Source organism: Chrysoperla carnea, chromosome 2, assembly GCF_905475395.1.
Source record: "Chrysoperla carnea chromosome 2, inChrCarn1.1, whole genome shotgun sequence".
NCBI classification, from domain to species: domain Eukaryota; kingdom Metazoa; phylum Arthropoda; class Insecta; order Neuroptera; family Chrysopidae; genus Chrysoperla; species Chrysoperla carnea.
The window spans coordinates 3,217,407-3,231,608 of NC_058338.1; the positions used below are offsets into that span (position 1 = coordinate 3,217,407).

At 31.1% G+C, this 14,202-nt stretch overlaps 3 protein-coding genes across 3 annotated transcripts; all 3 read right to left on the bottom strand.

Moving 5' to 3' along the window:
* Positions 1-461: 461 nt before the first annotated feature.
* LOC123294220 (UDP-glycosyltransferase UGT4-like) lies at positions 462-5,305 on the bottom strand. The gene is made up of 4 exons (XM_044875334.1): positions 4,346-5,305; positions 1,282-1,519; positions 813-1,038; positions 462-747 (listed from the first exon to the last, which is right to left on the bottom strand). The coding sequence occupies exons 1-4, from the start codon at positions 5,180-5,182 to the stop codon at positions 462-464; spliced, it is 1,587 nt and encodes a 528-aa protein (XP_044731269.1). The 5' UTR covers positions 5,183-5,305.
* A 1,897-nt stretch (positions 5,306-7,202) lies between these two features.
* Positions 7,203-9,645, bottom strand: LOC123291673 (UDP-glycosyltransferase UGT5-like; the record flags this gene model as incomplete). Its single annotated transcript, XM_044872039.1, has 4 exons — positions 8,785-9,645; positions 8,071-8,290; positions 7,541-7,760; positions 7,203-7,461 (listed from the first exon to the last, which is right to left on the bottom strand). Coding segments are annotated over exons 1-4 (1,527 nt in total), but the record flags the coding sequence as incomplete, so codon positions are not given.
* A 1,283-nt stretch (positions 9,646-10,928) lies between these two features.
* LOC123291671 (UDP-glycosyltransferase UGT4-like) lies at positions 10,929-13,386 on the bottom strand (the record flags this gene model as incomplete). Its single annotated transcript, XM_044872038.1, has 4 exons — positions 10,929-11,249; positions 11,311-11,536; positions 11,974-12,196; positions 12,580-13,386. Coding segments are annotated over 4 exons (1,548 nt in total), but the record flags the coding sequence as incomplete, so codon positions are not given.
* Between the last annotated feature and the right edge of the window lie 816 nt (positions 13,387-14,202).

The following is a 14,202-nucleotide window of genomic DNA, read 5'->3' on the forward strand; positions in this document are numbered from 1 at the left end:
ATACCTGTCTTTAATCCTTTTATTATATTATCAAAATTTGCGATAAGCCTTTCTTAATATACACATTCCGGAATTCCCGCAGATAATTGAATTACTTATCTGAATTATTAAAGGTTGGTTGACAAATGACGCATGAATTTTTCCAAACTATCTATTATTGATATCAAGGGCAATTCCGAGATCTTAAGATTTCCATCAAGAAAGCTCGAGAAATTTCTTACAATTTTGGTCTTTATCATTTTTTTCTTACGATCAATATTTTTCGATAAAGACGCGAAAAGAGGTGGTCGTAAAGTTTGTTTTGTTGCATAACTCGTTCATTTTTACGCGGAAGATGGTTACCTTCGAAGTTGTTAGGAATTAAATTTTCGGTGGTAAATTGGCAAAAGGATGGGATTAAGTTAGAAATAAAAAAACATTAAAAATAATCTTTTTTTTTACAAGAAAATATTTAATTTTTATTAGACTTTTTTCTTCGAACGTAGAGATATTTTTGATTTACTAAAAGCAATTAATCTTTTAGTGATAAGATACAGAATTACAATACCGAATACTAGAATACTAAAAATAAATAGATAAACGTCTAAAAGATTAGCTTCACTCCAAGTTGCATTCAATGCAGGATTTCGTAAATATTTAGCACCTTTATGCCGTATAACATATTCAATCCACCAAATAACACGATCCAACGGTTTTGTCGGTTGATCCCATAATGTATTTGCTATCTCGGCAATACATTCTTTGTACCTAAAAAAAATTATAACGTCAATCAATATCTCGTTTGGAAAGATAAATTTTTGTGTGACTCAAACCTGGTATTATTGATCACTTCGTGAATTGTTTTTTCTAAATGTTCTTCAGTTATTTCAGATCGTAATAAACGTTTCCCAAGACCAAGTTGTTCAAATCTTCCTGCATTTATATTTTGATCAGATAAAAATGGTATAATTATTAAAGGCACTCGGTTAGGACCACGAAGAGCTTCTTCAGTTGATTGCAATCCACCTTGCATTATGAACAGTTTTATTTTTGGGTGTTCTGAAAAGAAAAGCCTAGAAGAAATGTGATATCAAATAAAGCAGACCTATCTTCAGAAAATAACTCTTTGTATCTACTTCTTTATATTTTACGCATTAAGAACACGATTCAATGACAAAATAATTGAATAATTTTTCTAATTAGCACACTAATTAAGTCGAAAAACATTGGATATCAAATTAATGTAATTATTTTGTATTTCGTGACAGAATAATTAAATATTTTAAATAATAATAAGAATACCTAAAATTGCACGTTGTGGTAACCATTTTGAAACATAAATATTTTTCTGATTAGCAAACAACATTTTTTCTGTTAAATTTCTAAGTTCCAACTTCCATATGACTTTATATGGTAACTTTTTAAATACATTAATGATTGTATTAATAATGTTATCACCTAAATGAAAACTTTTTATATTTGAGCCAAGACTGAAATATATAAATCCATTTTCGGCATCTTCCAAGAATAATTGTAATTCCTATAAAAAAGAAGATAGTTATATAAATAAGCGTTTAATTTTGATTGAGTCAGCATTTCATTAGGGGTCGAGTAGGAACCCTGGTGGAAAAAAATATTTGAAAAAAGAATAAGTCTTAATAAGTCTTAGGAAACTCTTAGAAACTTTAAAAAAGTATTAAGAACTCTGAATAACTCTGAATTAGATCTAGTCCGAAAAAGTTGAGAAATTCAAAGTTCCTAAGACTTTTTTAGAATTTCTTATTCTTTCTTCAAATATTTTTTCCACCAGGGAAGTTCTCTTCATTTCAGTGCAACATACAACGTTTTCCTTTACGAAAATTTTGGAAATTGAGGCGTAATTATTTAATACCTTAAATTTATGACTCAAAAACGTTTCAACATACAAAAAAAAAGTTTCGGACAAATTTGTAGAAAATTTTATTCTCTACAACTATTATAATACTTAAAGGCTAATACGATTGAAGGCAAAATAAACGAGATATTCACAAAAAAGTATGATTTTCGTGACCGTTGATCTTGAATATCTAAGAACGGGCACGTGCGACTTTTGAGGCAATATGTGTCTTATCAAAATAAAGGCTTGTACAAAAATTCAGCTTATTCCGTTAGATTCCGAGGTTGACCACTTTTTTTGACTGAGATGATTATAACTGAGCAAAAAAAACATCTAGCTATGGAAATGACATAAATAATTGAGCCAAAAAGTACAAAAGTAATTTTTATTTAAAGCACTAGCGGACCCGACAGACGTTGTCCTGTAGAAACGTAACTTCAATTCATTAATATCTATATATGTTTAGTAATTTTAATATTAAACAACACCTCAATACTAATAAAAATGCATAGTATACAGTAAGTCGCAATAATAATGAAATACATATATTAGTTATATGAGCTCCCACCATTTAATGAAATTTAGTTTCTTTTGTGCGGAACCCTCAAAAACAATTGTAGCGGACCTAATGGTGAATCTAAACCATCCTCGAATCCTCTTGAACACACACACAAAATATCATCAAAATCGGTCCAGCCGTTTTTGAGTTTTAGCGAGACTAACGCACAGCAATTTATTTTTATATAATGGTACAGATCAATAAAATTGAAAAAAAAACCCAACTAAACCCACACCCACACCTACACCCACACCCACATCCACACCCACACCCACACCTACACCCACACCCACACCCACACCCACACCCACACACCCACACTCAACCCAACCCAACCCAACCTAACCCAACCTAACCCAACCTAACCCAGCCTAACCCAACCTAACCCAGCCTAACCCAACCTAACCCAACCCAACCCAACCCAACCCAACCCAACCCAACCAAAAATTACAAAAATTGTGTTTTTTTGAATTTTTTATGATTTTTTCGATTTTTACAAATTGCAAAAAGTGTAAAAAAAGTTTTTGTTTCCGATTTCGATAAAACTAAGTTTATAAGGTAATTTTGACCCGAAAATTACAAAAATCGTGTTTATTTGACCATTAAATGAGTAATTTTCGAGATATTTTATGAATCTGACTGTATAGCCAACATTTTCATTCCGTTCAGTCTCTGAAATTATTCCGCATTGAATCTAATTATTCCGAAATTGACCTTTTCATTTCAATTACGATTCATTACTGTTTCGGACACACAGTAATAAGTTTTTTTCTAAACCATCCCTGAACTATAGCGAACAAAACAAAAAAAAAAATTTTGAAAATCGGTCCAGCCGTTTTTGAGTTTTAGCGAGACTAACGCACAGCAATTTATTTTTATATATGAGGAGCTTATCTGCAAACCGGGTTTTGTCCAAAAATTTCCAAAGTGGGGTTTTGATTGATTATTACTCCATAGGCTCGTTTACATCAGAAACAGTATTCCATTTTGTGCAAAAAACTATTTGTCCCATTAAAAACTGATGTTGAAAATGAAGGTTTTGTGCAAAGTGTGTTTTGTCCACCAGAAGAGGTAGGGTTCTAGCAATGCAAACCGTGTTTTGTCCACTCAGCCAATAGGAACTGTCCTTTTGCTCATGTGACTAACCACCTATTGGTTACTTCAGCTTCAAAATGTACCTGTTGGTCATGTAATTACGCAAGCGAAGAAAAATGATGTGAACAAACTCCTACAGAAAATGTTTGATGAAAACTGGGCTGACAAGGAACCTTTAGAAGATCTACGGCTTATGTGGTATAAGAACATTATTTTTGAAAATCCAACAGCTATTCAAGAAGCTGAAGAAGAAGAGTGTGACTGTCTGGCAGAGGAAAGGTGCGACCTTCACATATAATGAACTGTTTATGAACCCTATAACAGAACTGTTTACCTTTTTGATGTTGATATCAATAAACACGTTTGCATTCAAAACGAGTTTTGTCCAAGATAATTTTATTCAAACCGAGTTTTGTCCAAACATTTCCTGCAAAACGGGTTTTGTCCAAACTATAATGTTGATTTTTAACACTTTATTGTTTACTTAAAGGTAAAGTTAGTATTTAAATTGATTTAAGGAGTTAATATAAAAGAGCAGAAAAAAATTCAACAAATAATTATAAAAAGAGATAGTTGTATCAGTTTTTTCTCCCTCCTGAAAAATCCACCGAATGTGACAAAACCCGGTTTGCAGATAAGCTCCTCATATACAGATTTCGTTTCAAAAAGCACTGAAAACTGATTGACTAACATGTTTCTATTAAGACATTATCATGTATTAACTAAATGGATAATCCACTGCACCTAAGAGTAATGACTTGTTCACCTGAGAAGCAGAAATTAACTATTCTAAACTGTCACCAGGGTACGCTATTAAAAAACTTTTAAAATCTTACCTTTTCCAGTGGTACAAATTTTTGCATGTGTATTCCGCCAAACTCAATTAAATTTGCTACTTTTGGATACGCTCCATGTAAAATAGGATTTGTATTTGTTAAAACTAAACTAACATCATGTTCCATTTCCTCAATACTTCGATTCACAAGTTTACCAAAATTCTTCTGCACTAAATAATTTTGTTTTGGTAAAACAAAATGGTTATAATATAATCTAGCTTTAATTGTAGTGTAAACACTTAAAACACGATCCAAAAGTGATGATGGATCACGAAATTGATCCCATGCATTCGGCTGATAAATTGGATGCGTTGGATTACCAATTGCATCGTGTCCATGTAGAAATATTGTATACGATGAAATTCCAATTAATGGACATTTAAATAAATCAGCAAATGCAATTACAGATTGATAAGTTATCCATTCTGTGATAACAAGATCAAAATGATATTTTTCTGGGTGTTGTATTAATTCTTGTACTTCAGGAAATTGGAAATATCCATCAATAATTTTATATGAAAAATCATGATACCATTCATATGGATCAAAACTCCAATCGTTGAGTAAACCATCCAATCCAACCATGACTTGTTCTGCTACTTTATATGCTTCGTCATGGATATCGATTTCTGTTAAATTTATTAATTTTGGATCTTCGATTAAATCCGGTATAATTGATACAACTTTATGGCCACGTAATGATAATTCACGTATTATTGGAAAGTAAACAACACTGTGACTGTACGAAGGTGTTGGTGATAAAAATAATATATTTGCACTATTCACAACTTTCGATATCGTTAATAAAATGAAAATAAATTTGATATTTAGATCCATGATTTTGTGATTAAATTTGATTTAATAATAAATAATTTTATAAATAAGATTCAAGTGTATTCAACAACTGGTTTTTATTGTTATTTATTAACAAAAACATTGTAGTTAAGTTATTTCATTGGCTGTTAAACTTTATACTCAACAAACAAAGATATTATTAGTAGACATTTATTTCTGAATTGCAACTTCACCAGGGTAGTGTTTATCATAAAAAGATGACCACTCAACAGAAGGTCAAATTCATTTTAACCTGTTAGTACTCGCGTTATGAACATTTTGTTCACGCTCGATTGAAAACATTAAAAAACTTGTATTTTTTCAAATGTTATAAGTATTTTATTTATTTTTGAAAGACGAATTTTTCAGATATTTGCAACCCATTTAAATTGTGAGAATTTATCTCATCACAAGTGAAAGGGAAAGTGGTCTATAATGATCCCTCGTTGTTTTAAGTAAAGCATTAAAGACTTCTAGTATATTTATCGATAGATGGTTTCCACGCGATCAAATTAATCGTTCAACAAAGACTCATATGGTGATGTATAAGCTAATTTGTGTTTTCCAGCAAAAATATTAATTTTACTGCTTTATTATTTATGGTAAAACAAATTTCAAGGGTAAATTTCTTTTTTTGTATTAGTTTTTGCCGGCTAGCTGTTTTTTCTCTTGGCTTTTGTTGACTTTTAACAATATTATAACACATTTTCATAGGCGTATAATAAATTTTAAGGTCAGTTTTTATGATGAAATTCATATATGTCGTTACGGGTAAAATGATACCCTTTATATAGGCTAAAATGATCCCTATTTTAGCGACAAATTATACCAGAAATATTTTTTTATGTGCTCAACCGTTTTTAAGATATATAGGGCTGTGAGTGCCATAGCTGAAACTGACTCACTTACTGTCTGATATCTATACGAATTCTAAGGGACTTTTAGGCATGCTAAAATATCGGGAAAATCGAAATTTTGATCTTTGCTTTGACATTGAACAACTTATAACGGACGCACTAGATTTTAATAAGACTTTTCAAACAAGTCTCATTCCGTAGATGACTTATAATCATAATGACATTACAGTTGGGTTAATTTACTTTCGGTCGATTACTCTTTGCTTTTATTTTTAATTATTTTAAACTGATAAATCAGAATGACAAGATAATAATACATGCATATTAATGAAATATCGGAAAAATCCACAGGAAAGTCACCTATACACACCATTATTAAGATCGGATTATTGCTTTGTAGTTTTCCTATCGGCTGTCGAGAAATTTATCTGTTTACATTGCAAAATGTTATCTATTTATTGTATATACACTATTATCGATATTAATTTATATTACACTAGCAGCTACTAGCCCGCTTCGCATGGGAATTTCAACTTTCAAAACAAAGACTACTTTCATTTTTGAGTTATCGTGTACACAGGACGAACCGACGGATTTTAAATTTTTGAAGTACCATTTGTAAACAAGAAATGCGAGATCCTTTAGCACTAAATACAACACTGGATAAGTAGTGTCTTCTTTAACAAAGTAAATTAATAAACAATTGTGAATATTAAAAGCCAAGGACATCGAAATTTAATTTTTTCGCACACCAACACATTTCAAGTGTAAGAGATACACTACCACCAATCGTCGATCCAGAGAAAGACAAAGGAGATATTCGTCTCATCCAAAAAGAAGGAAAGTTAAGTTTTTTAAACCAAATTAATTACCAAATTACCCGGTTCTATGCCATTTTGATTCAAGAAATACATAAATCAGACGATTAGACGAATAATTTCTGAAATTCGTGGGCTTATTTCTCGAAACAATTTATTCTAACAAAAAGAAATAAAGACAGAAAAGGTATAAAAATCCACAAGTTCATTTGGAATATTTTTTGAGCTATCTCAAGAATTGATCCGAAATAAAAAATTTCCAAGGAATGTTTAAAAATTTCTAGGAATGTTTAAAAATTAATAAAACATAAAAATTTAATTCCTTTTAATTTTTTTCGATTGTTTACAAATTTTCGATTTCATAAATAAATACAATTTTCGAATTGCAAAAGAAACGATTACAATTGCTAAAATCAAAATACTTAAAATAAATAAATAAACATCCAATAATTGGACTTGATACCATGGAGCATTCAATGCTGGATTCCGTAAATATTTAGCACCTTTATGTCGTATTACATATTCAATCCACCAAATTGCACGATCCAAAGGTTTTGTTTGTTGATCCCATAATGTTTTTGATATTTCGATAACAGTTTCTTTGTATCTAAAAAAATAATAAAGATATCAGAATATCGATAAATTTTCGTTTCCTTTTTTTCTCTTCAGGCAATGGTATTACAAACCTGGTATTATTTATGATCTCGTAAATTGCTTGCTCTATACGTTCTTCAGTTATTTGTGATCGTAATAATCGCTTTCCCATACCAAGTTGTTCGAATCGTCCACCATTTAAATATTGGTCAGAGAAAAATGGTATGATTAATAAAGGTATTCCAGCACGAATGGTTTCTTCAGCGGATTGGAGGCCACCTTGAGTCATGAATAATTTGCAGTTTTTGTGTTCTAAAATGGAGCAAGGTACATCAATTGGTTAATTCTCTTTAATTAAGATTAACTCGACAAGCTTACGTTATTGTATCATATAAAACATCAATAATAATCAAAAGACTTTAATGTTTAAATTAGTATACTACCTATAACCAGCGGACGATCAAGACGCTTCTAACGATACATCATTTGTCAAATTATGATAAGTAGTTTAGAAGCTAGCTCCGAAGAGATGAACATACATACATATCGGTCAAACACATAACCCTCGTCATTGTATAGTCGGAGTAAAAAAGAAAAGCTTAGCAAATTATATGAGACCTGCCTAAAATTGCACGTTGAGGAAGCCACTTTGAAGTATAAACATTATTCAATTTTACATTAAGTTCTGATTCAAATTTCCATACAACTTTATAAGGTAATTTTTCAAAAACGTTTAGCATTATGTTGATTATTTTATCACCAAAGAAAATACTTCGAAGAGCTGATCCTAAACTGAAGTAAATGAAACCATTTTCGGCGGAGTCTAAAAACGATTGCAAATCCTAAAAAAAAGATTGTTTATGTTAATGTTTTATCACGAGTAACGCCACAAAAAAGTTAATTTTAAGACGGATGGATCTATCTCTAACGGTGTAACATCATATCTCAAAAACTGTTAGACATACAGAGCTGAGGGTTGGCTTCAATTGTTTCAAATTTTATATACTTTCAAATTGATAGTAGCAACTAATGTCAAAAGTCCATAATTTTTGAATTGAAGTGCAAAAACTGAAACAAGTCTAAAAATTTTTGACGAATAACGTAGGTCGCACTTTTTTGTTTCCAAAAAATCAGCTTTACATCGCGCTTGATGATTTTATTTCTGTCTTTGTAAGATTTTACTGGAGTATTATTTAGGATTGTAATTTTAATTTTCCAGAGAGCTTAATTTTAATTAGCGTGCATCCACCGTTAAATAACTCAATCGCTCCCAGGTGCGAGACGAACTTTATTCCCTCCTGAGTTCAATATAAGAACAATACAAAAGCTTTCTTACCTTTTCCGGTGGTACATATTTTTGCACATGTATTCCTCCAAACTCAATTAAATTTGCAACTTTTGGATACGCTCCATGTAAAATTGGATTAGTATTCGTCAACACTAAACTCACATCTTTCTCAATTTCTTCAATATTTCTCGTTACACGATCCCCAAAATATTTTTGCACCAACGAATTTTGTCGAGGTAAAACATAATATTTATAATGTAACCTGTATTCAACTGAATTATAAACACTTTTTAAACGATCCCAAAACGATTTAGGGTCCACATGTTGATCCCAAGCATTTGGAATGTAAGTTGGATGTGTTGGATTACCAATTGCATCGTGTCCATGTAGAAATATCGTATACGATGATATTCCAATTAGAGGACATTTAAATAAATCAGCAAATGCAATTACAGATTGATAAGTTATCCATTCTGTGATAACAAGATCAAAATTATATTTTTCTGGATGTTGTATTAATTCTTGTACCCCGGGGAATTGTAAAAAGTGATCCATAATTCTATATGAATAATCATGGTACCACTTAGTTTGATCAAAATATGGATTATTCATTAGATTATCCATCAAGTATTTTGCATCTTTTAACCCATATAAGTGATCATGTACATCGATTTCAGTTAAATTTGTTAATTTCGGATCATTTAAATTATCCGATAAAATCGAAACAACTTGATGGCCACGTAAAGATAATTCACGTATTATTGGAAAGTATGCAACACTGTGGCTGTACGACGGTGATGGTGATAAAAATAAAATACGTGCACTATTCACAACGTTTAAAGTGATTGAAATCAGAATTAGTTTGTGTAAATTCATTTTTGAATCAGAAAATTGTTTAATCACTCAAATTTATGTACAAATGTCAAAATAATGAATACTTATACTGACTTTAATAAGTATTAGCTGTAAGATGAAACTTTTATCGTGTTAGTTATCTCAAATATATTTTACCAGGGATAAATTATTAATTAAATAAATTTTGAACTGCTATTACAACGACATTCTACGCCTCCACTTTGGAAGGGACTGAAAGTAGGAGATACTAGCCATAATCGCAACCCTTAACTTTATGGGCCTGAGGACCTAAGTCTACTTAATCCAACAGTTTTGGCGTTATACCTATGTTCTTGAAGTTGCAATTTTGAAATCGTTTTCATCTATAACTTTAGAACGGATACCGCGACTTTGATGAAATTTGGTGTGGTGACACTGTGTGTGACACTTTGCCACATAACATGTGATATTTTTTTCAAGAATTTTATCCTAATGAATTATTACTTGAGATAAAAATTCTCTTATTACCACTCTGCAAATATAAGTGAACTTTATTTAATAATTTAAAATGATAATTTGTTAATCATAAGATTTGTGTAAATAATTGAGCCAAAATTTTTATCTGAGAATGATTAGTGAATTTTTAATTATTACTAAGCTAATTTTGTCATTTTTGCCCATTTTGAAGAAGGAATTTCATAGAAGTTTATTATATTTGACCGTATTTCTCATTCATTAGTTTTGCAATTGTCAAGAATAGATGTAATTTTAATATTCTATATGTTTGAATAAAATTGCTTTTCGAATTACTTACTCGGAATAACTAATATCTAAATTAGAGAAGTTTAAAAAATAAAGACATTTATGGCAACCCATCATGGCCCTTTAGTCTAGTTTAGAAAATTTTTCGAAGTATTTTACCTGCTATCTCTTTATCTTTTGTAGTTTTGAAAATTTTTCGAAGTATTTTACCTGCTTTTTCTCTACTTTTTATAGTTTTGGAGAAATAGACACTAAAGTTTGGCCTTAATTTGGTCTCTCACGGGAAAACAGTGAAGTTTACGAAAAGTTGTTTCAAAAACTTTTGCTCTATCTCTAACGTTTTACAAGAACCAAAAGGATCTACCTATGTTACTCATTTACGAACTTGAACTCACTTTTTGACTTATCGTGCTTACGGGCGGACGAAAGAATAAACGAAAATGGGCTAATTAGAGTTAATCTTTTTATGGAATTCTGGTGATTGAAAGTTTTATTATACTTATAAAAAGCTTCTTTTTTTATTAAAAAGTAAAAAAAAAATTACATAAAATTTTCTATAAGATATTTACAATTTTTTACGATTTACCTAAAAATTTATTATTCTAATATTGACCTTGGTGAAACTTTATTGCTTTTTAATCTTTTTAGATTTCTTACATGTTTTTAATTTGATAAATAAATACAATTTTTTACAAATAACAGAAACAAGCACAATGATTAAAACTAAAAGACTAAAAATAAATAAATAAACATCCAATAATTGGACTTGATACCATGGAGCATCTAATTCTGGATTCCGTAAATATTTAGCACCTTTATGTCGAATCACATATTCAATCCACCAAATTGCACGATCTAATGGATTTGTTGGTTGATCCCATAATGTTTTTGAGATTTCTATAACAGCATTTTTATATCTGAAAAATTAATCAAAAAGATTAGAAGTTTTTCTAGTTGACTGATGATGTGTTCACAAACCTTTTATTGTTTATCACTTCATAAATAGATTTTTCTAAATTTTCTTCAGTGATTTCGGATCGTAATAAACGTTTTCCAATACCTAATTGTTGAAATCTGCCAGCATTTTGACTTTGATCAGAGAAAAATGGTATTATTAAGAATGGGACGCCACGACCACCCCGAATTGCTTCTTCGGTAGATTGAAGTCCACCTTGCGTCATAAACAGTTTTATATTTGGATGCTCTAAAATCAGTAAAAGCAAAATAAAATCATAATTAGGGGAAAGTGCTAAATGATGATCCCTAAGAGTAAAATGATCCCTAATTGTTTTAAATGAATCATTAAATCCATCTACAGTTTTTATCGATAGATGGCTTGCACGTGATCAAGTTAATCATTGAACAACGACTTTTGGTGATGTATAAGTTATTTGGTATTTCGTAGTAAAATAGCCATGGAGCCCGTGAAAGGTACAGTATGTGCCAGAGTTTATCCAGGTGTGACAGATATTTTCGTCAAGTTTTGAGCTGCAACACCAACATTTTTCGAAAGTAGTAACTCAAAACGAACAAATTAAGTAGAACTCAAACTTTTCACCATTTCCTTGGCGAAATTTAAGCAGTTTAGATGAAAGTTCCTCGGCGAATTAAACAGTCTGTAATACTGTAAAACTTCCTTACCTAATATTGCACGTTGTGGAAGCCATTGTGAAATGTACACATTATCAGGTTTACCAGGTAAATTGGTTGATTCGTATTTCCATACGACTTTGTATGGTAATTTCTTAAACACTTTTAAAATTGTGTTAATAGTTTTTTCACCCAAAAGGAAACTTTTAATATTTGATCCCAAACTAAAATATATGAAACCATTTTTGGCACTGTCTAAGAAGGATTGCAAATCCTGCAAAGAAAAAAGAGATTGATGCCATGTTTTGTTATGTAACGATTATTTTCGACATTAGTAATGTGGATTTTATCGGTACCATACCGACTAGTGATGAGCAAAATTAGCCACGGTCTTGCAGTATTGGACTTGGTCTTTCAAGTTTATTCGATATGTTGTTTGCAATGTAAAGGCAATGTTAAATCCAAGTTTCCGACCTCGGCAAATGACCGGGTCATGCCGAAAAATAAGAAAAACCTCGAAAATTTTGACCTTATTTCAGTTTTTGCCGATTTTAACCTTTCATGTACAATAAAATGGTACTCCTTGCTCGATTGGATCTGTAAATGCATGCGAAATCTACTCAGTGCCTACACTAACTGTATTTATTAAGATCTTACCTTTGGTAATGGCTTTATTGGAGGATCATGTAAACCACCAATTTCAATTAAATTTGCAACTTTTGGATACGCTCCATGTAAAATTGGATTAGTATTCGTCAACACTAAACTCACATCTTTTTCAATTTCTTCAATATTTCTCGTTACACGATTCCCAAAATATTTTTGTACCAACGAATTTTGTCGAGGTAAAACATAATATTTATAATACAATCTGTATTCAACAGCGTACACAGCACTTTTTAAACGATCCCAGAACGATGATGGATCTACATACAGATCCCAGGAATTTGGTAGATAAGTTGAATGCGTTGGATTACCAATTGCATCGTGTCCATGAAGATAAATTGTATACGATGAAATTCCAATTAATGGACATTTAAATAAATCAGCAAAAGCAATTACAGATTGATAAGTTATCCATTCTGTGATAACAAGATCAAAATGATAGTTTTCTGGATGTTGGATAAGATTTTGAACTTCTGGAAATTGGAAGAATGTATCCATGGCCTCGTATGAATAATCGTTGTACCATTTGATTTGACCCATTGCACGTTCATTACGCATCATTTGATCGACGACCACTGGTAATCTCGACTGAATCATTTGATAAGATCTATCTCGAATATTGATTTCAGTTAAATTTATTAATTTTGGATCGTTGATCATATCTGGCATTATTGATTCAACTTTATGGCCACGTAATGATAATTCACGTATTATTGGAAAGTAAACCACACTGTGACTGTACGAAGGCGTTGGTGATAAAAATAATATATTTGCACTATTTACAGTTTTTAAAACTAATGAAATAAAAATTAGTTTCAGTAAATCCATTATTATTTTTAGTTATAGAAAATTAAATAATATTTTTCAGAAAGTTTTTCTATTTTATTTTACTTTGTCGTGATTGATTTAATACTTTACGATTACTAACTATTTTTTAAGACTCCTGTTTAGTTGTTAGGAGTTTCCTTTGATAAGAACTATTTTTGATAAGAACATTTTAAACTTTAATAACAGTTTAATAAATTAAAAATGAATAGACACTATGACTTGACAATACTTGTATTTATATTGATTATTATGAGTGCAATTATTATCAATGATTATTTAATGAATTACATCATGTAAATTTAAATTGACGATCACACGCTAGCGAGAAAAGTGGCAAGTCATACTCACGTGAATGTTTTATGTTCTTTCTCAAAATCATATTTTATATAGGAAGTGGTTCATAGATGCAAACAATTTCGAAATCAATAAATTAGTCGGAATTTGATGAGTAAGACATGGATTGAATCCATACTCTCTACATTCAGGTGCGGGGCGAGAATTAGGAGGTGAAACTTTATGTGTATAAAGAAGTGGTTATGGTATATGGTTAGGCTAGGTTAGAGTGGCTGTCCTGGAGTGGGACACACTTAGACCATAGGGTCCGTTGTGATACCAAAAAAGGGTTGGCCCAGCTCCGACCACTAATCCATGAACCATTTGGAGCTGTTTAAGAACAGCAAGAGAGCTTTGACGTCGACGGACTCCAGATCGGAGAGGTCGTCAAAGAGAGGCTGGCTCAAGTAAGCCCATCTCCTCATGACAACAGCTGGGCAGTGACAGAAAAGA